The following is a 21845-nucleotide window of genomic DNA, read 5'->3' on the forward strand; positions in this document are numbered from 1 at the left end:
TATTTTATTTTATTTTATTTCCTTCTGTTTTTTTTCCAAGGTAAAAACCATGGGGCCTACTTGCAAGACCTTGAACCTTAGCAAAAATGACAAATTTTAATTTTGCCATCAACTAATAATGAAAAATTGTTTATTTCCCTAAACCATATTTTCACACATTTATTCACGACAATGATTAGTTAATAGTAGAAATGAATTATAAGTATTAATCAACGACAATTATATTCCTCTTACAATAGACATTTTCCTCGAGCTTTTACAACATTAAAATATTTCTTCTTTTACCTTTGTATGGGAATTTTGCAGTGCTGTTTGTATTTTTTTTTTTGCTTAAAAAAATTGGTCAGTCTTAAAAAGATAACGTTTACCATAAAAAATACTGGTGATATATAACTGAGTCACCGTTTAGAAATCTAACCAGTGCCAAAAGACATACCAAGAAGGACTTAATACCGATACGCATACTCTCTGTTTAGTTTCTACTAGTTAAGCCTTACAGACCATATCGTTAGGACTTTCAAGATGCATATTAGTTTTGTTTTAACATCATACACACAGTCATATAAACTACGGCTATTTTAACACTTAATTAGCTTGAGTGTAACCTTTTTCTTCAGTTCCTTCTCCTCTGATATGTGTGGATGATTGGAGGAGGATGCTTGGGGTTAGATGTTTCGTTGTTGGGATTAACATCAGCTGTACCTGAAACTCCAATAACAAAACCATTCCATAAACCTATAAACAGAACCACAAAGTTTTGTCTTTTAAATAAAAGGGGGAAAAGAGAGAGAGGTAAACAAGCTTACCAAGAGTCTCTTCATCCACACCAGTATGCTCCACAAGCACAGCTTTCACTCCCAACTGTTTCTTCTGCAACTCAGCTTGTGGGGCTGATGATGAGGAGGTGTCATGCTCGACAAAGAAACTAACTAGAGGGACTGACCTTTCTCCTTCAACCATCAGCTTGGCGACGAGGTCCCCTGGAATATCTATTTCAAGCTTGTAATCCGCCACGAGTTCAAGTATAGCTCTCAGTCTTCCCCAATCTTTCTCTTTCGCCTAAAAGTAAACACCAAGCAAAGATTTGATTACTTCTAAATCAAATCAGTGACTATCAGTTACAAGAGCAGGTGAGTGATTAAACCTGGGAGGAGGATTCACTGGATCTGTTTTCCAGTGCAGAACGTCTGAAACTGATGATCTCTTTCTTTAAGAGCTCTGAGGGTGAGACTGATACCTCTTTATCCAGTGTAAACAAACATATAAGCTTGACTGCAGAAATATATTCGCTTTTCTTTATAAGCTCTTCAACAACCTCTGCAAAATATTAAAAATAGTTAAATCTCACATCATTAGTCTAATCTTTTAACTCTTTATCTCACGACTAAGAAAGAAAACTTACCTCGGATGATAAGGTTGATACTCAGATACTCAAAGAGTATAGGAGCCTGTTCGTACTGCGCAATAGACCAAGCAAGCAAAGCAGTTTCTTCTTCGTTGATCAGTGTCTTTAAATTAAATGCCATGATGAACAGAAGAAAGGCCAAGGCCTCGAGAGATGATTTTGGAGCTTCTTCTATAGTTATCTTTTCTTTCCACAGAGTTGCCACTTCTGTGGCTTGGAGCTGCAGCAGCAGCTGAGACTTGTCTACCTCATCCAGTTGTTGAACTTTGGCTAGCTCCTCAAAAATAAGAACCAAAGTCTCCAAGAACGTGTCCTGAAAACTTGACCCTTGTCTAATTTCGTCCTGCACTCGTTCCAGAACGAATTCTGCTGGATTACGTGTATCTCTAAGAAGGCTGGAGATCTCATGACGCAGAAGAGAAGCTGAGATTCCTTGAAGCGTGAAAGTATCTATCGGTTCAGCTTCTTCTTCTTCTGCATTTTGTTGTTGGCTGCTGTCACTGATTGGCTCCTTCTCACGCTTAACAAACACAGTGTTCATTTGTCTCTTCAACTTGAGCTCTCTTTCAATCTCCTCCAACTCTTTGGATTTCAGGTCAAGTTGCTCATTCAAAGACGCAAGCTGCTGGACAGATTCGTCAGTCTTGGAAAGAGTCAGCTCTAAATCTTCCTTAACCTCCTTCATTTCTCTCTTAAGTTGAGCGAGTTTCTTCTCCTCTGACTCTATCTGATTCTTAAACAGATCTAGCTCCTTTTCTTTATCTACAGTCTCCTGCTCAATCAGCTTCCGGATTCCCACATGTTCTTTGGACTTGGAGTCAATATTTCGAGCACAAACTGTTATTTCCTTGTTTAGAGAGTTAACCATCTTCTTTTTCAGCTCAAGCTCAGAATTTGAAAGCTCAATAGACTCTCTCACAACTCCCAGCTCCTTCTCTCTAGAAGCTAACTCCACTGACTTCATCTCAAGCTGCTCGTCCAACATCGCAAGCTGCTTCTCAGATTCTTTAATCTTCTCAAGAACCAACGCCCACTCGTCCTTCTTTTTATCCGTCTCCTCGCTGCAAAGCCTTTGAAGCCCAGCCAAATGCTCCCACCGTTTCTCCCTTGCCGCCAGCTCATTTCTCTTCACCTTCAGCTCTTCCCCACACTCTTCCACCAACTTCTTCAAGTTACCAGCTTCAGACTTCTCCTTCTCGAAAGCTCCAACCTTTTGTTCAAGGTCTGAGCTCAGATTCTGCAGCTCTCGAGACCTACTCTGATTTTTGACTTCAACCATCATATTATGCTTCAGTACACCTTTCAGATAAGCGACGCAGGACAACATTCCGTAAGCACCACATCTAAGTTCCTCTATTGATTTGCAAACCTTCTCTGCTTTATCCATTGGTGGAACTTACAACTCTTGAAGATCTGCAAACATGAGAAGATTTTAACAACAGGAACACTAAATACAGGTAGTCAAATCAACAGTAGGTATAAGCAAAATAATAAACTAACCTACGTATGTACACAAGGAGCTAAAACCAAGTCACCTAGGAAGGAATCGGAAAAAAAAAACCCTAATTTTTGTAATCAGAATTAGGCGAGAAGAAAATAAAACAGTGAGAAAAGTGTGACGAAAGGAGAAAAGGAAATGTTGTACAGAGACAACTCAGTCAGGAAGTGAACATGTATGCTAGCAGAGTTGCTTCGAGTACGAGGAAGAAGACGAAGACGATGAAGGGGGATAGTGGAGGGAGATTTGTCCAAGTCCGAGGAAAGGGAACGTTAAGGTAGATGGGCTTATTTGGAGGAGAAAGATGCCCAATGGGCTTTCTTCTCCTGATTAGTGTCAATTGAGTTTTGTCAAAAAAAAATGTCAGTTGAGTTTTTTTTTTAATTATAAGAATTTCACACTTAACTTGATCAAACTCAAGTCATTCAACAAATGCCAGAGTTAAGGTGGCATTTTATAAATTTGACTCTCGATTGTTTTGATTCGATCCAAAAAATTCAAATATATATCCTTAAGTTTTCAGAACAAAAAAATATTAGAAATTAATATCAATTAAAACAAAGTAAATCACAAATACCAAGAAATTCAACATCGGATATCCACTCTGCTTCAATAGAAATATATCTACATGTAAATAGAATTTTGCAAATATATAATTTTAACATATTATTTGAATAATTTTGTTTATAAAATTACTTATAAAATTATTAAATTAGTAACGAAAGATATAATCTTTATAAAACAACAATTTTTCTATTTTAACAAAAATATCTAACTAATTTATAAATTTTATGAAAAATATAGTTTCACTAGTTTTTAAAATTTGTTTTGTATTATGTAGACATTATTTTAAAAACAAATTTGTATTAGCTTTTTTAGATTTACTTGTATTGAACAAAGTTGATAAGATATTCGTAGATATCTTTAATTATTCGCAAATATCTATAATTTTTTTATATTCGAAAACAGGTTATCCGAAATTTCCAAAAAAAAAAAATATCCGTAAATTACAAAATTAATCACAAATACAATTTTTATGGTACTATTTGCTCTATGCCCGCCCTATTTAAGATAGTTTTGGTATGACTTATTCTTGGGTTCACCCCTAGAGTGAACCTAGAGGTTCACCCAACCAATAAGAATCACTCATTTCACAATTGATATCTTTTAAAAAAGGAAACAAAATATTATCAAATTATATTATATTTTTAAAATAATAAATGTTAAAAATAAATAAAAATAGTAATATATGCAAAAAAAAATTAAAAGTATTTTAACTCCATCATCAAAACACTAAACTCTAAACTCTAAACTAAAAACATTAAACACTAAATCTTAAAAATAACAAATCCTTAATCCTAAAATAGTTTAGGGATTAAGATTAAGGGTTTAGTATTTTTAAGATTTATTGTTTTAGTGTTTAGTGTTTTTGATTTAAAATTTAGGATTATCCAAATGTTTATGATTTACCCAAGGATTTATGGTTTAGAGTTTAGGATTTAGGGTTTAGTATTTTGATGATCGCGTTAAAATATCTAATTTTTTTCGCATATACTAGAATTTAGGGTTTAGAGTTTAAGATTATCCAAGGGTTTAGCGTATACCCAAGGGTTTAGGGTATACTCAAAGGTTTAGGGTTTATGATTTAGGGTTTAGGGTATATTTTTTTGATGATGTTAAAAATATATTTTTTTAAAATCATTTTTTTGTAACTACTATTATTTTTATTTATTTTTATTTTATTTATTTTAAAAACATAATATAACTTGACAATACTTTGTTTCCTTTTTTAAAAGATATCAATTGTGAAATGAGTGATTCCTATTGGTTGGGTGAACTTCTAGGTTCACTCTAGGGGTGAACCCAAGAATAACTCTTTTGGTATTAAACAAAGAATTAGAAGCTTTCATCCATTATTATTAAGTACTAGGTGTTTTCCTGCACCATGTGCAGTAAAAAAAAATTAAAATATTTTCTAACAGATAAATATAAATTATATTTATTTTTTTATTAATATTATAAATATTCTTTTTCTTATTAATATTTTAATTTAAATTGATTTAACTGAACATTAAAATTAAGATAAAAACAATTTTGTTTATTTTGAAATATATTTAAGAATGTGCATGTATATATTTAAAATTATAATCTTAGGTAGATTTTTCAATCTATTTATTTTAATTAAATATGTAAAATTGCATAATTGTCAAAAATTAAAATTAAACAATATTTATAAAATATGTAGATATATATATAAGAAACTAATGATTTTACGATTTAATTTGATTTTATGATTTATTTTTTATAATTTTCTAAAAATATGTATATATTTTTGAAATATTTTTAATTTAAATGATATTTCAAAATTTGAAATGCCATAATTGAATATATTTATTTTAATGATGATTTATGAGTTATTAACATATTTTTAAAAGTCCAAAAATATAAATCGACAATAAATGTAATACATGAGTTATTACCATATTTAAAAAGTTTACCAAAAATATAAATTAACATTAAATATAATTTTCCATGTCATATTAATCTATAAGACATGTCATCAATTTTAATAGCCATGTCATATTATTTTTGTGAAAATGATTGTAGAAGACATGTGGCAAAATCACTTCTCAAATATAGTCTAGGGGATGAAAATTCCATAATTTTCAAAAATTAAAATTAAAAATATTTATAAAATCTGTAGATATATATAAGAAACTAATGATTTTACGCTTTAATTTGATTTTATGATTTAATTTTTGTAATTTTCTAAAAATATGTATATATTTTTGAAATATTTTTAATTTAAATGATATTTCGAAATTTGAAATGCCATAATTGAATATATTTATTTTAATGATGATTTATGAGTTATTACCATATTTTTAAAAAGTCCAAAATATAAATCGAAAATAAATGTAATATATGAGTTATTACCATATTTTAAAAATTTTACCAAAAATATAAATTAACATTAAGTATAATTGTCTATGTCATATTAATCTATAAGACATGTCATCAATTTTATTAGTCATGTCATATTATTTTTGTGAGAATGATTGTAGAGAAGACATGTGTCAAAAATTGTCCATGTCATATTAATCTATAAGACATGTCATCAATTTTAGTAGCCATGTCATATTATTTTTGTGAGAATGATTGTAGAGAAGACATGTGGCAAAATCACTTCTCAAATATAGTCTAGGGGATTAACCAGTAGTAAAAATGAATTAAAAGCTGTCATCCATTATTATATAACGATTTTGTTTTGTAACACAAATAAAGAAAATTATATTTTTATTGTTGGGCTTTTTCAAGACCCATGTTTAATTCTTCGGTGAACAACGGTTAGTATGATATTGTTTACTTTGGATCTGTAGGCAAAATTCGCACAAATTTGGTTTTGGGTTTCTTTTTCAAAAAGCCTTATACTAATTAAAATTGAACACCCTTTATATACTAGACATTATTTGTTTAAACATCTCATATGGGACTTGGATTGACTTCTCACAATCTCTCTCTCAAACCAAAGACCACACAACTAGCAATTCTTCCACCTTTCAGCGAAATCGGACACCCATCTTGTAACATCGTTTGCACCAAAAAAAAATATAAGACCATCTGGCACCATTCGCAAGGTCACTTTTGAGGATACCTTCCACACCATAACTTCTAGAATCCATAGATGGGAGCATCATCTACTCTGGCTCTGATACCAGTTGTTGGGCTTTTTCAAATTCCATGTCCAATTTTTCGGGGAACAATTATTATAATATTATCAGTTTTGGGGTCTGTAGGCAAAACTCACATGTTGGTTTTAAAATTTTTTTCCCAAAAATCTCCACACTAATCAGAATTAGACACCTTTATATACTAAATTTGTTGGGATCTAGATTGACATCTCACTCTCATTTCCACGAATTTGTATAGAACATCGAAATATTCTTCTTTTAACTATACACTAAGCTACCTTGACAATGTGATAATTTTATTAATTGTGGTTTGTTTTCTTTAAAAAGTTGGTCAGTCTTAAAAGCTTACGTTAACCAAAAACAAGACGATGCTGCAATCAACGGTTTGAGTAAGAGATAACAACAGAGACATCGATTAGCCAAAAGACCTACCAATCCAAAAGAGACACACTCTCTGTTTAGTTTCCTACTAGTTAGCCTTACAGACCTTATCATTAGGACTTTCAAGATGCAAATAAGATTTGTTTTAACATCATACACAGTCATATAGCTAGGGTTATTTTAACATTTAATTACCAATCCCCTCCTCATGTTGAGTGTAACCTTCTCTTCAGTTCATTCTCCTCTGATATGTGTGGATGATTGGGGTTAGATGTTTCATGGCTGGGATTAACATCAGTTGTCAAAGCTGTACCTGAAACTCCAATAACAAATCATTACATAAACCTATAAACAGAACCACAAAGTTTGTCTTTTAAATAAAGAAGGGGGCAAAGAGAGAGAGAGAGAGAGAGAGGTAAACAAGCTTACTAAGAGTCTCTTCATCCACACCAGTATGCTTCACAAGCACATTTTTCACCTGTCCCAACTGTTTCTTCTGCAACTCAGCTTGTGGGGCTGATGATGAGGAGGTGTCATGCTCGACAGAGCAATGAGCTACAGGGGCTGACCTTTCTCCTTGAACCATGACATTGGCGATGAGGTCCCCTGGAAGATCTATTTCAAGCTTGTAATCCGCCACGAGTTCCAGTATAGCTCTCAGTCTTCCACCATCTTTCTCTTTGGCCTAACAGGAAACACCAAAAATAGATTGATTATGCCTACAATCAATCAGTGACTAATCAATTACAAGATCAGGTGAGTGATTATACCTTGGAGGATTCACTGGATCTATTTTCCAGGGCAGAACGTCTGAAACTGATGATCTCTTTCTTCAAGAGCTCTGAAGGTGAGAAGGATTCTTCTTTGTCCAGTTTAAACAAACATATAAGCCTGACTGCAGGAATATATAAACTTTTCTTGATCAGCTCTTCAACAAACTCTGCAAAAGATAAAGAAGAGTTAACCTTACTTCATTAGTTTTTATAAACTCTTTTATCTCACGGCGGCTACAAAACTGACCTCGGATCATAGGGTTGAGATTCAGATCTCCAAAGAGTATTGGAGCCTGTTCGTACTGAGCAACAGAGAGAAGCAAGCAAAGCAGTTTCTTCTTCATTGATCAGTGTCTTTAATCCATATGCAATGATGAAAAGGAGAAAGGCCAAGGCCTCGAGAGTTGATTTTGGAGCTTCGATAGTTATCCTCTCTTTCCATAGCGTTGCCACTTCTGTGGCTTGGAGCTGCAGCTGAGACTTATCCGGTAGTTGAATCTTGGCGAGCTCCTCGAAAAGAAGAACCAAAGTCTCCAAGAACGTGTCCTGAAAACGTGATCCTTCTCTGATTTCATCCTTCGCTCGTTCCAGTCCTTTTCTGATTTCATCCTGCACTAGTTCCAGAACAAACTCTGCTGGATTAGGTGTAGCTCTAAGAACGCTGGAGACTTCATGGCGCGTAAGAGAAGCTGAGATTCCATCAAGCATGAGAGTCTCTATCGGTTCAGTTTCTTCTTCTGCATTTCGTTGGCTGATGTCACTTACAGGTTGCTTCTCTCGCTTAACAAGCACATTGCTCATCTGTCTCAAGCGTTTCTTGAACTTGAGCTCTCTTTCAATCTCCCCCAACTCTTTGGATTTCAGGTCAAACTGTTCACCAGAGATCTTTATCAGATTGTTCAACTCTTCTAACCTCTTTTCTTTCGCCTCAAGGTCGCATACGAAGCGCTTGCTTGATTCTCGAAGAGTTTCCAACTCCATCTGTTTAGAAACTTGCTCAACTGACTGCATCTCGAGCTGTCTCCGCTGAGACTCCAGCTTCTCATTCACAGCCGCAAGCTGCTGGACAGATTCTTCAATCCTAGAAAGAGTCAACTCCAAGTCTTTCTTCTTTATTTCTGTCACCACTTCCATCTCTCTCTTTAGCTGAATGAGTTTCTTTTCCTCTGACCCCATCTGACTCTTAAGCAGATACAGGTCCTTCTCTTTATCTTTAACCTCTTTAGCTCTTTCTTCCATCTCAGAAGAGCTTCTGCAAACAGTCTCCAGGATCTCCTCGCGTCTCTTCTCAAGGAATAAATCATGCTGGTTTTGCATGACAAGAAGCTCGCTGGTTTGTTCCTCAATCAGTCTTTTGATCTCCCTTGACTCTTCAATATCATTGTTCAATGACTGCACCATCTTCTTTTTCACCTCAAACTCAGAACTAGAAACCTCAATAGACTCTCTCACGCGTCCCAAGCCCTTCTCTCTAGAAGCTAACTCCAGTGACTTCATCTTAACCTGCTCAAGAGTCAGCACCAACTCCTTCTTCTTTTTAACCGTCTCGCTGCAAAGCCTCCCAATCTCAGCCGAATGCTGCCGCCACTGGTTCTTCTTCACCTCGATCTCCCTCTGAATCCTTGACGACGTGTCCAGCTTCCCCGTCAGCTCGTTTCTCTTCAACCTCAGCTCTTCCCCACACTCTTCCACCAGCTTCTTCAAGTCACCAGCTTCAGACCTCTCCTTCTCGAAAGCTTCAACCTTTTGTTCAAGGTCTGAGCTCAGAGTCTGGAGCTCCTTCTCCTTTAACTCTAGCTCTTTGGATCTATTCTTGATTTCGGCTTCAACCATCTCGTTATGCTTCTGTATACCTTTCAGCTGGGTAGCGCGGAGCAGTATTCCAGAGGCACTAACTCCAAGCTGCTCCATCGATTTGGCGAGATTCTCTATCTTCAACCTAATTAGTTCTTCATCACTTGTTTTATCCATTGATGAAACTTCAAAACCCTAAAAAATCTGCAAACGTTATTAAAAACAAGATGAGATTTTGATAGCATGAACACTGAACACACACAGGAAAGTCAATATCAACCGTAAATTTAGAAACTTTTGAGCAAAAGAAATCTCCAAAAATGAACACATTGTTACAATGTTGACCACACATGTTAAATATGAAAAGAGACATTTTTGAGCAGTGAGATCGCTAACAGTGAGTAAAAGTAACTAAACCACTTGTGCATAAGATCTAACAAACAATCAAAAACCCTAATTTTGAATGAAAATGGGGGAAAGAAAAAAAACAGTACAGTGAGAAAGGGTGATGCTGGATGAGAGGCTGAATAGAAAAAATTCAGGAACTAAATTGTTTACCTGTGAACTAAAGGTTGAATGAGGTCCGAGGTGTTTGTTCAAGGGAGGAAGAAGCAGAGACGCAAGAGGAACAGATGGAGGGAGATTTGCCAATTCAAAAAGAAAATAGGAGGGAACATTAAGGTAGATGGGCTAATTCAGAGGAGAAAGAGGCCTATTGGGCTTTCTCCAATAGATATTTTTCCTGATTAACGTCGCAGATCAATTTCTAAAAGAATTTCACACTTGCAAGCAACTCGATAAAGACAAAAACTATACTAAAGTCGGAATTCAAAGTCGTGACTAAGAATGGAAAAGCTTACTTAACAGGCTTTTTAGGACGAGATAGGCCCATTAGGCATTCAAATACTATTGTTTTACAGGGAAGGGAATTCAAAGTTGTGAGAACTGGCAGAAGCCGCAGCAAACAGAAGCCTTGAGAAGGGCTTTTAGTTAAATCTCTTAGGACTCTAAAGACTCTTATCTTCCTTGAAAGTTGAAACCATAAAGCCGAGCTGGAATCTGAAAATGAGAGGACTCCCAAGCTAATGCCAGAATCAAGCCTTGACCCGAATCACGAAGGAGCCTGTGAGGAGGACACATAAGAAGAATAGTCACCAAACCGCACTCACTTAACGTGACCAAACTCAAGTCATTCAAACAAATGCCAAGAGTTTTAAGATACTTTTGGTACTAAACCAAGAATCAGCTTAACAACTTACTACCTTTCTCCAGTTTTGTGATTCCGTGACTATATGAGTAAGTGAGACAAAAATAAAAAGGATAAAGGAAGGTGTGAACTCACAAGTGGGAAGGCTGGATATGTCTGCAGAGACAGCACAAGGTATCCCCAAGTTGGAGAGGACACCTCTTATGATTCCACATGGGAAATACAGGTACATGCTCACCGCTTGTGCTGCTTTGCTTTCCCCTGGAGTAGACGGATCTTCGGTTTCCTTCTCAGACGAAGGGTCAATCGAGACACGAGATAGCCATCTGAACTTGTTGTCTTGCAATACAAAAGTACCCTGAACAAACATTAGTCAGAAAGGAACACACGCACACGCACACGCACAAGAAGAATTTTCCCTCTTTTTTTTTTAATTTCAGAGGAAAATCATACCCGGTGATTAGTCTTGAGATTATCAATCTGCTTCTTGAAAACCTCAGACCAGAAGTCTTTACAGATAAACTTGATTGCCTCTAGATGGTCGCTGAACCTTGGTCTTTCCATAGTGTACCTAGTGACAAGAAAAAAGGAACAGAGTTATACACAATCATTAAATACGATGCACTATCTGCTATTCCTAAAACACTGTAAAACAGCCTTAAAGTAGGCATCAAAAGCTGCTGCTTCCACAGACATAATCTTAAGGGAACAAAGGGACTTTTATAAAAGTTAAAGATGGATTAAGCCTCTAAAACAGTGAGAAACCTCCACTCTATACTCAGGGCAGGTGATCTCAAATTCAAACTCCTAACAACTCTCAGAGGCAAGCCATTGTTACACGAACAAGTTGAGAAGTTCCAGATTACTTGATTTTTTTCTGATAACTTCTACGCCACAGAACACCATAAACCTCAAGATCCTCGTTTCAGTACCAAATTGATTTCAAATCCCTAAACCCCAAATAACTCCCAATGAAATGAACAATTCAGAATTATCCCGATTTGATCTTCCCAATCTATCACCTTCTCAGGCATTCATGGCTAATTACAGACGAGAAACGATTAAATCCACCAATCAGCGAATCAGCTCAACAATAATACAAACTCCTCCAGATCTAAGAATCAATACTTAATCTCAGTAGGAAGGATGAACTATATCGAGATCAGACGAGCGATCAAGTCAAAGGAACAGACCTCTCGGAGAGCTGGTGGCCGACCTGATAACCGATGGCCTCGATCCTCCGAGCGGCGAGTTCCGGCTTGTTGGCGTAGAATCTGCCGCTGTACATCGCCACCATCTCCATCAACATAGTGTCTACACAGCTCTCCGCCACTTCTCTCACCATTTTTTCGTCTCTCTCTCTTTCGACGACGACGAGGAGCACACGATGATGCAGCACGAAGCTCACCGATCTATTACCTTGTGAGAATATTTGCACATTTACGTCCTTCGTACTTTCTGTTATTTCTTATCTGTCTTCGAAAGAGCATAGATAACCTTAAATTTCCCTCGCTCGGTATATTTAAACCGTCTTATTTTGGTTCACTTTTTCATCTCATGTCCGGTTTATGCCTGTATTTTCCGGTTTAGGGTGTATAAAATTAAGAATTAGTCAAGGCTACTAAGCAATTTCTCATTAGCACAATAACACACTAAAATTGTAAAGCAATCCACATTAGTTTTATCTATCTTCAGAAGAAAATACATTGTAGCAGTGAAAATATATCAGATACACAATTTAGTCATCATTGTATATAAATAAATTCTCTAAAATTCACAAATCCAGTAACACTCTCCTAAGACCAAATGAGAGTTATAATGAGAAAGATGAGTTTGATGTCATAGTTCTGGTTTGTGTGTTAAAGGGTTAAAAGATCAGAAAGAAAGTTCAAGATGAGCAGAAGGGTTGGATTCATGGTCAAGTCCTTTTCTTGATTTTTGCCAAAGCTGTGACTCTATGTTCAGCTTCCTCAGCTCCATTAGTCCCCTTTCAACTGTATTTCACCACCGGTTACATAAAAACACACGGTTTCATATGAGAAAGAAAGAGTGTGAGTAAGAGAACTGTACCATCAACAGCGTCCTGGGACGTGGCAGATCGAGTCCCTTGGTTTATCCAATACTGGAGACGCTCATCCGCGAGATCAGCTTCGATATCATGGTTCTTAGCTCGTCTCCAAAAATATGAAAGCCAAGCCTGTGTGTGTATGTAAAGCCACAATGAGAATGTCACATGACAACTCCCACGTAAAACATCGACAAAGAGAACTGATGTGTTTCCTTTTTTATTGTACCTGTTTAAAACTCACATCTTCAACTTCATCATCACTTAGCTCTGCAAAGGGACATTTAAGGGACAAATCCTAAGTTATTTAATTTAAAAAAAAAACATATTATGAATGATACTTGATTAGGGGTCTGATCACATCAATGCCTTAGTGTACAAGAACAGATCATCTTGTAAAAAAGTTACCGACTTACCAAAGGCTTCAAACTGTCCATCCATTGGCAATTTCACTTCATCTATAAATTGTTTTTGGAAACAAAAATATGGATCAGGAAAAAGTGAAACATTATATTCAAGTTAAGCTTTAGATGGTTTGGTTATAACCTGAAACAAAAGTCTTGGATGACGTGTTTCGTCTATTTTGAGCCATGACATATGCAACTGCCTCCTGTACCTTTAGACAGACCAAAAAAATATGTCGCTTGAGACTTGAATCATCATCATCTAATACAAGAAGAGTTCTCTCATGTTCAGTGTTTTTTTTTTGAACCTTTAGTGCAGCCAGTTCTCTCAAACCTTTCTCAACCCATACCATGCTTTCAACATTTCCTTCACCAGAAGTTTCTTGTAGATTTTGAAATGTTTTTTCTCTTTCTCCGAGAGTGCTGTTAGCTGCTTGGTGTTAAAAACCAGATGGTAAGTAACAAACGAGATCAGAATTATGTAAGAAAACAGCGGTTATAAATTAGTGCAGGTTTAAACTATTACAACGTGTGACGATGTCTCTAGCTCTTTGTCCTGCAGAGAGAACAATCTCTAGAGGAAGAGGTGCAAATGATGACCAGTACTCGTGCTTGGCTCTTGCAATATCTGCTTGAATCCCTGCCATAACATTAAAACTCAGCTTCTTCAACAGTAGAATCACTATGAAGAATCTGTTTATAGATTATATGTGCAAGAGCAAGGTGGTTACCATGTCTAACGCATAAGCCCCAATAACGTGAAAGCCAGCACCTCTTGAGAACAACCTCTTCCTAAGATTAAAGAGCTATAGATTAGAAGCTATCCACTTAAAATATATATATGAACCGTTTAACAATATAGCATACCATCTCCTCCTGAGTTAATATCAATCTCTTGGTCATGGTCTTAAGAGAGTTAAGCTCTGATTCAACTTCGTGAAGCTGCTCTAGAGAAGATGCTGCTTCCTCCCTAGCAATCTAACATCCAGTTCCAAGATATAAAAAACGTTAGTAAGTATAACTTCAGATAATCAGTATGAGAACAACAAAAAGAAGTTAAAGTACCTCAGCTTCTGTATGAAGAGCTGAAACATCTTCCCTCTTTCCTCCACGAGTTTGTGATGCGACTTTCAAAGCAGCCTGATAAGATATCGGATCTCTCGGTTATGTCAAGATCTAAACTATAACTATAAACCAGCACTGACCTCTCTCTGTTGCAGAGCTGCCTCCTTCCTGAAGCAAGAAACACCATTCATAGAATTAGAAAATTTGTCATTAGGGTCATCTAGAATTTGGATAGAACTGATCAACTTGCCTGCTTAAAAGACGTGCGTCCATTGTAACACCTTCTCCAAGGATCTCAACCTAACGAAAAAGAATATTAAAGCTTGAGACAGAAACATACAGCATGTTAAGAATGGACTTACTTCTATGAATCACATGCTTACCTGTTTCTCAAGTTGCTTAGCTCTTGCATCTGCTTCTTCACATTTATCTTCTGCAAGTCGAAGCTGGGGACGCACAAATTAGGATGGGATGCAAATATTATCTAACTTTCACAGAGAATCTACCAGACTGATAGAATGAAATAGAATAAACTAGTGCCTAGTAACACCAACTGTGAAAATCTACTGGCATCACCTTGTCTAACAAGCTTTCATTTTCTTCCTGTAACATATCAACCTGCAATGAAAACAAAAACTCTTTCCATAAAAAATTGTATAAAAATGAAGGCTCTAGTTATAAACCAATCATTAGTTTCATGAAAATATCTTTCAGCTTCTGAAGAAGCCAAACCTCATCTTGCAAAGCTGAAGTAGACCGTTGACTTCCTAACTCTCTTAAGTTGCCTGAGCTTCCCAAATCCATGGAGAACCTACTATAAACAGAAACACACTGAACTAAGACCACACTGAAAAATGTGTAGAAACGATTGTCTCAGTGAGTGTCTTCGGACAAGCAGCGATCCTTTAGTTACCTTTTGTCTTTTCTAAGATTGGTTGGTGTGTCAGATTGAAATGCAGGAGTGACTGGTTTGAGTGATATAGGCACAGAAGATGGCATTAGAGGTACTGTCCTTATGGGACGACCACTGAAAGATGAACGCGCTGAGGGAGGTTGATCCATAGTATTGAGAGACTGAGTTGATTTGTTAGAGAAGCCAGAACGTGCAGATGGAGATTGGTGATCCACTTGGTTAGTTGTTGGCTGAGGTAATGTGGAATCCTCACCGAATGAGGATCGGCTACCTGAAGTTGGAACTCCGGTCTGAGGTTGTTCCTTGGTACGAATTGACTAATGCAAAAAATCAAACCAAGTTTCAGATGAAGTCAAAAGCAACAACAAAGCACTAAACCATAAACAAAGTTAACTTCACACACAACTTTTCTGGTTAATGGCAGTGTTACATAGATTCTTGATTCATAAAACACAACGACGTTATTATTTATTTTTATATTTATAAGTATTATAACCATGTTTAAATAAGACAAGAGTAGCTAACGAACTAGATTTTACCAAAGGAGTGCGAGGTTTCATCGACCGTCCACCAGCAAGTCCTATGCTAGGCATGACACTAGTATAAGGCTCATCATAATCAGCATCACCGTCTCCACTAGATGGTGGCTGAGCTAGTGCCTGTGGATGCCTCAGTGGAGGGTTTTTTGTCTGCATAGTAAACAGAGAAACAACAGGTCAAGTTTCACGAGGTAAAAACTAGTAAGAACACATTGAAAACATACCAGAGGAGAACGTGGCCGAGCAGCCCTTCCACCAGCAAGTCCAACACTTGGAACGCCAGCATATGGAGTCTCATCATCTTCGTTTTCCTCATCAGCAGGTTGACTAACTGCCATCACCGGACGTCCTTGTGGTTGGACTTTGTTCTGCGCTTACCAACTAAACGTTCAGATCAAGTTGATATTAAAAAATAAAAATAAGACACGACATGAACATTTCAAGTATTCAGACAATACCATAGAAGCCTGTGGTCGCATTGCCCTCCCACTTCCAAGCCCAATACTTGGTCTACCTATTGTATAATCTACTGAAACAACATCATCACCATCATCGTCATCATCATTCTTTCTATCTTCATTGGCTGGTTGTGTACGTCTCGGAGGTGCAATTTTAGTCTGCGCCGAAATGAAATAAACATATAAGCTTAAAGATACATTTAGCTGGATAAGCACTTGCAAAAAAAAAAAAAAAAAAAAAACTTGCAATAAGCTAACCACCACAGGAGACTTAGGTCTTATCGCTCTCCCACCAGGAAGGCCAATACTAGGTCTGCTGATAGATACATCCACTGAAAAATCATCATCTTCATTGTCATCATCAGCTAACTGTGGAGTTCCCATCTGCGGTCGCCTTGCTACAGGTTTCTTGATCTGTCATTCAAGAAAAAAAAACATTATCACATTCACATACATCTTTTTTTTTCTTTTTGAATATCAGGAAGATCAGGGCAGAAATTAATAGCATGTAATATTAGTTTCGTCTTAACCGTCACTCGAGTTGGGGTGGCATAGTCTTTTTTCAGTTTGAGTTAATGACCTTTTGTCACATACAATCCTTACACAAATAAAATTGAGTTTGTTGTTTTTATTACCATTGGGGACCGAGAAGGATGAGATCTTCCAGCAGCGAGTCCGATGCTTCCGACAGCATTGTAGTCAAAGGAAAGGTCATCATCACTGTCTTCATCGTCCCCTGTTTGGTTTGACATCACAGCCGCGAGTCTCTGAGCAGCTGCTTTCGTCTGAGCTTTCTTGGCGTTAGATCCTGGCCCAGCGTTGGATCCTGACCGTGCGTGACGATTCATCAGAGGAGACGTCATCATCGGGGAAGATGGATCCGTGGTCTGGTTCCTCACGTGAACAGGCCTCGTGTTCCTCATCTTCGATAGATAGATTCAAACTGAAATGTTTCTCAAAAAAAAATCCAATCGAGAAACAGAAGAGGAAACTTTCTATTTATAGCAGCGATAATTACGCGCGAACGATCCGGTCGTTACGCCAGAGATTGCGAGTGGGTTTCAACGGTCGGATTAGAAAAAAAAAAAGGTTTCTTTTATACCTTTTTCCAGTTTGTTTTCACCCCAATATTATAATATATTCACTAATCGCACCTTTTATTTATTTTGTTTGTTTTATTCTTTTCAGTTTTGCTCTGTTTTCGTGTTCTGTTTTAAGTTTTACTCTGTTTTCGAGTACTCTGTTTTAAGCTGTAATGGTTAAATTGATTATGTGAAGATGCTATGTTTAGTCGTTTACTCGTTTTAGTTACTTACTTCAGATTAGATGTCTCGTGTCTACAGGTTTATTCTATCTTCGGTTTTGAATTTTACTTCCAATCTCATGTTTTAGGCATGGGAATGCACTCCTAGGAGAGAAAGTTGTGTGGAATCTATTGACACTGTTCACAACATCTGGAATGTTGTTTCTGGTTCTCTTCCAAGGAAACTTACGCGAATGGCGGTGAAGCGTTGACACGGACTTTCCTCATCTCGGGGCTTGTTATAGGTCTAGATTTGCTTCTCAAGGTTACCATTGTGTTCATAACTATGAGATGTTGTTACTTTCAGATAGTTTGATGAGATATATGTGAAACTTGTACTATTCATTTCAAGGCAGTTTATTTCTTTGGAATTTGGGGTACAATTGTTTATTGACAAAGATGAGCACATACAAATTTTCAAATGGGGATTACGGATCATCCGCAAGCTCTTGCTTGCGGCCATCTATGGGATGATATTCTTCATGTACAACTCTTAAGCAAAGAGAAAGGTTACCAGGTAAATCACATTGACCACTCATCTCCTCCTTATGGTTGCATAAGCCAATATCACTTTCTCACCGTATCACCATCACCTTTTTAATCGCTATAGCACCATCAGTATCACTTGTTGCTTGTTCACATGATTTGGTGCTGAAGTTCACTTTGGTTTTGCTGCAGGAGGAAGATCTGAACTTGGAGAATATGTCTACTATTCAGAGATGAAAGATGCTGATTGGGAATAATCAATCAGAACCTGTATGTATGTATATTACAATGTGAATAGGATTGTTTATTAATGAAGGCTATTGTCAATCTTTGACTTGTGTATGTGTTATTAACACAAGACTCTCTATAGGTGTGTGTAAGGAAACCAACAGTTTTGCCTAACCTCTCTGCATTTGGCATCTGGATTTAAGAACAGAAAAAGAAACAAGCTTTCCTTCATCATGTGTAACCAAAAGTTTTCAGTCGACAAATAGAGATGATATCCATGGCATACAGATACTACTTAAACCAACAGAGTCGCATGACACATTAAAAAAAAAAAAAGAAAAATGAGAGAAACATTATGAAAACAACAAACCCAACAAAGCCTTTGGTTCTCTCTTAATACTAAAATTACTTATTGGCTTCCACGAGCTCTTCAATGAGCTCAGCAGCTTGCTCCACAGTTGCAATCTTCTGTGCTTTCTCTTCAGCCATTTCGATGCCAAACTCTTCCTCCAAACCCATCACTATCTCAACCTGCCAAAAAAAAAAAGAAACACAGTAAATAATCAGCATTTAAAAAACAAAAAAAAAAACTCTTTTTTTTTTTTTGGTAATCATGTCAAATAAAAAAAAAAAACTCTTTATTCACATAAGAGAGAGAGAGAGTGATGGGGGTGAATTACAGTGTCGAGAGAATCAGCTCCGAGATCAGCAAATTTGGTTTCTGCAACGACCTTTTGATCGTCTTTGAGTGAGAGTTGCTTCTTCACGATCTTAGACACTTTCTCTACTGTCTCTGGTTTGGCCTAATTAAAAAAAAAAACAAAATAGACAAAGATTTATCACTAGCAATCTCGGAAAAAAAATGCTGACAGTGGTTGTACAACAGAACATACCGCGCAAGAGATTGAGAAGCGAGTGGGGATCGAACGGCGCAGGTTGAAGGAGAGATTAGTCCTTGACACCAAAGCAGCTGGCTTCTGGAATGTTGCCTGTTAGGTTCACAAATACAACAAAAACATGTTCATTCATACACTACTACTACTCAATGGGACTATTGTTTCTGTTGTTTAAATAACCAAAAGGACATATCCATTCCCATAACAAATCATTGCTCGCAAGTTGTGTTTCAAATGAACACAGATCGAAATCTACACAGCCTTTAAACGCAAATAGAATGTTAAATCCAATTGAAATGAGATTTAATCAGGAATGAACATAAGAAAAAACTAGAGATTCGTAAAGCTAACATCTTTCTAATCCTTCACATAATCAAGTGATCTAAAAAGCGTATATATATATATATATATATATATATATATATATATATATATATATATGATCAGAGCGATCTGGAAAACAGGAACAAGAACAAGAAGATGAGATTACCAGAGAAGTAGCTTGCATGGAGGAGACAGAAGAGCTGAAAGTGGTCGACATTGTCGATATTCACGAGAGAGATCTGCTCGAGAGGGAGATTGAGAGAGAGAGAGAGAGAGAGATGGCGGAGTGTACAAAGGGCGTGATGCCCCGAGGTAGCTGGTTCCATTTATAAGCTTAGTGCACTCTAAAACGATGCCGTTACGTAACAAGATGGGCCCTGTTAAGTCTTAAATTATGCAAGTATTCAGCCCATTGTTACTAATGTAAGTGTGAGCGTAACATATCGCAGTGACAGATTAGCCGAATCTAATGAATTTTAGCATAATTGAACTGGTCTTAACCGAGACATTCCAGCAAAATTAAAATTCATGGGCCACAGTGACGCAAATAGTCAAAACATATATAACCATTCTGTACCCATATCTTACCAATCAGAAGATCTGATCAGAAAGAGACAAGCCAAGTTCCTAACCGACAACAACAAACCGCTGAGCCAATTAAAAGCAAGCATACACAAAAAAAAAAGTGTTGTTTCGTTCCAACGAAACATAGGCTAATTATACATGTTAAACCAGTCTTAACCAAACCATACCGGCCGAATTAAATCCATAAGCCACGTTGAAGAAGACCCTTTCTATACCATCTTCTCCACAGCTGAGGCAAAAAAAAACTCCATAGCAATTCAAAACCCAAAAACTTGTTACCGCTCTACCGATTCATGTTCCTCCATTTATCCTTCAAATCCACCTACCAAGTTACAACCTTTTAATTAATACACCTTGGCATATAAACATAAAATTCAGATGAATATGAATATATACACAAAAAGGACATGTTCTCTCACCTCCGTCCTCTCTGCGAATACTACAGGGTTTAAACTCTTTATATATTTCCATGATGTACCATGCCTGCACAACGAAATCAACAATAATAAAATGAGAATACAATAAACATATGAAGTGTGAGCCAAGCTCAGAGTCAGAATGTTGCATACTTTTTAACTCCTTCCCTAAGAGCTTCCACTTCTTCAAGCCTCCAAAAATTCTTTTTCCTTCTGGGTAAAGGACTTGCCTTCTTCTTCTTATTCAACGGGGATACATTCAGAGGTACGGGGGTAGGTAGACGAGGTCTAACTCTACTCCAACTCTTCTCACTCGCTTGACTGCTTGTTCCAGTCCTATTAACCCTTGAAGCCTGAGGAGTGTTAGGTTCTGGTATTTGCCTAGTGGAGGTGGAAGGCTCGATTTGTCGTTGAATCTCTAACAAATAATCCTTGAGGTCTCGAGCAGCCACTTTGTCCCCTTTACCAAGACTTGGTTCATCTTCTTGTGTCCTCCCCACCTCCTCTGCTCCATGTTGCTCATCATTCTCCACTCCGTGAACATCTCTATTGTCCCCATCAACATCAACATCAACATCAACATCAACATCAACAGCATTTGGATCCTCTCTGCTGCGAACACCACCACCACCGCGCTTATCACCCGCAAGAAGCAGCAGCCTTTGAGCAACAGATTCAAGAGACGAACTCCCAAGCACTGCCCACTGCTCTTGGAGAAGCCGATTCAAAAAACAGACGGCAGTGTACCTAACGTTACTCTCACGGATCCTCCTATACACCTCAGCATCCTCCACAGCTTTCCTCAGATCATCCTCCCATCTCAACAACTCCCCGCTCACCAAACCGCTCCTGCTCCCCTTCAAAACCCTAATCCTCTTCGTCCATATCCTCTCGAGAGCGTCCTCGTATAAACCCTCCGAAACAGACAACGGCCACATGAACCTAGCCGCGCACTCAACAGCCGTCCAGCAGTAAGCAGACTTGTGAGACTCCGTGAGCATCGAACCTTCTCCTTGAAGAAGAAGCTTCTCGAGAGTCTCGAGTAGGTCGAGCGTTTCCTCGTCGACGTCGCCGCGGATCAACGAATCGGAGATTTGCCGCAGAACAGAGGCCTTCTTGAGATTTAGGTTTGAGCAGTCGTCGGGGGAGTCTCCTAGTTTCAGCGCCGAGAGAAGGTTGGTTGGAGAAACCCTAGGGTTGGTTTTACGGCGGATGAAAAACTCGGCTACCCATTTGTCGATGGCCTCCATGTCTACCATCAAAATTGCACCTTTTTTTTTTGTTTAGTTTCCCAAAGATGATTTTGTGCCGGGGAAGACGAATCGCTCCTGACAGCGGTTTTAGATAATGTATAGTGGGCCTTAAGATGGGCCTCAAGTCAAATAAGAATTAAAATGTACTATCTCAAACCCG

The 21845-nt window shown here is 37.4% G+C and overlaps 6 protein-coding genes across 7 annotated transcripts; all 6 read right to left on the reverse strand.

The window, feature by feature from the left end:
- Nucleotides 1-349: 349 nt before the first annotated feature.
- LOC108859513 (uncharacterized) lies at nt 350-3131 on the reverse strand. Its single transcript, XM_018633421.2, has 5 exons — nt 2906-3131; nt 1403-2818; nt 1145-1317; nt 807-1059; nt 350-702 (listed from the first exon to the last, which is right to left on the reverse strand). Exons 2-5 carry the CDS (start codon nt 2790-2792, stop codon nt 614-616), a joined length of 1905 nt encoding a protein of 634 aa, XP_018488923.1. The 5' UTR covers nt 2793-2818; nt 2906-3131; the 3' UTR covers nt 350-613.
- Nucleotides 3132-7773: 4642 nt separating this feature from the next.
- Nucleotides 7774-10238, reverse strand: LOC108805241 (uncharacterized). 2 transcript variants are annotated; one of them, XM_018577235.2, is made up of 3 exons: nt 10102-10238; nt 7997-9747; nt 7774-7916 (listed from the first exon to the last, which is right to left on the reverse strand). In XM_018577235.2, the coding sequence occupies exons 2-3, from the start codon at nt 9718-9720 to the stop codon at nt 7907-7909; spliced, it is 1734 nt and encodes a 577-aa protein (XP_018432737.1). In that variant the 5' UTR covers nt 9721-9747; nt 10102-10238; the 3' UTR covers nt 7774-7906. The 2 variants fall into 2 exon arrangements, with proteins under 2 accessions (XP_018432737.1, XP_018432738.1); XM_018577236.2 differs by having other exon boundaries at nt 10038-10117.
- Nucleotides 10239-10341: 103 nt separating this feature from the next.
- LOC108805242 (uncharacterized) lies at nt 10342-12212 on the reverse strand. Its single transcript, XM_018577238.2, has 4 exons — nt 11944-12212; nt 11204-11321; nt 10886-11108; nt 10342-10666 (listed from the first exon to the last, which is right to left on the reverse strand). The coding sequence occupies exons 1-4, from the start codon at nt 12093-12095 to the stop codon at nt 10638-10640; spliced, it is 522 nt and encodes a 173-aa protein (XP_018432740.1). The 5' UTR covers nt 12096-12212; the 3' UTR covers nt 10342-10637.
- Nucleotides 12213-12466: 254 nt separating this feature from the next.
- Nucleotides 12467-17143, reverse strand: LOC108856283 (coiled-coil domain-containing protein SCD2). The gene is made up of 21 exons (XM_056986075.1): nt 16830-17143; nt 16453-16608; nt 16195-16353; nt 15961-16104; nt 15737-15886; nt 15198-15514; nt 15017-15098; nt 14861-14902; nt 14668-14730; nt 14531-14584; nt 14425-14448; nt 14285-14359; nt 14087-14197; nt 13951-14011; nt 13746-13859; nt 13528-13649; nt 13362-13431; nt 13232-13273; nt 13045-13085; nt 12821-12947; nt 12467-12744 (listed from the first exon to the last, which is right to left on the reverse strand). The coding sequence occupies exons 1-21, from the start codon at nt 17115-17117 to the stop codon at nt 12626-12628; spliced, it is 2361 nt and encodes a 786-aa protein (XP_056842055.1). The 5' UTR covers nt 17118-17143; the 3' UTR covers nt 12467-12625.
- A 1279-nt stretch (nt 17144-18422) lies between these two features.
- LOC108856282 (acyl carrier protein SF2, chloroplastic) lies at nt 18423-19754 on the reverse strand. Its single transcript, XM_018630052.2, has 4 exons — nt 19598-19754; nt 19105-19200; nt 18892-19014; nt 18423-18742 (listed from the first exon to the last, which is right to left on the reverse strand). Exons 1-4 carry the CDS (start codon nt 19646-19648, stop codon nt 18617-18619), a joined length of 396 nt encoding a protein of 131 aa, XP_018485554.1. The 5' UTR covers nt 19649-19754; the 3' UTR covers nt 18423-18616.
- Nucleotides 19755-19970: 216 nt separating this feature from the next.
- On the reverse strand, nt 19971-21742 carry LOC108856281 (uncharacterized). Its single transcript, XM_018630051.2, has 3 exons — nt 20586-21742; nt 20436-20499; nt 19971-20338 (listed from the first exon to the last, which is right to left on the reverse strand). The coding sequence occupies exons 1-3, from the start codon at nt 21689-21691 to the stop codon at nt 20300-20302; spliced, it is 1209 nt and encodes a 402-aa protein (XP_018485553.2). The 5' UTR covers nt 21692-21742; the 3' UTR covers nt 19971-20299.
- Between the last annotated feature and the right edge of the window lie 103 nt (nt 21743-21845).

The sequence above is a fragment of the Raphanus sativus genome, chromosome 5, assembly GCF_000801105.2.
Source record: "Raphanus sativus cultivar WK10039 chromosome 5, ASM80110v3, whole genome shotgun sequence".
Taxonomy (NCBI): Eukaryota; Viridiplantae; Streptophyta; class Magnoliopsida; order Brassicales; family Brassicaceae; genus Raphanus; species Raphanus sativus.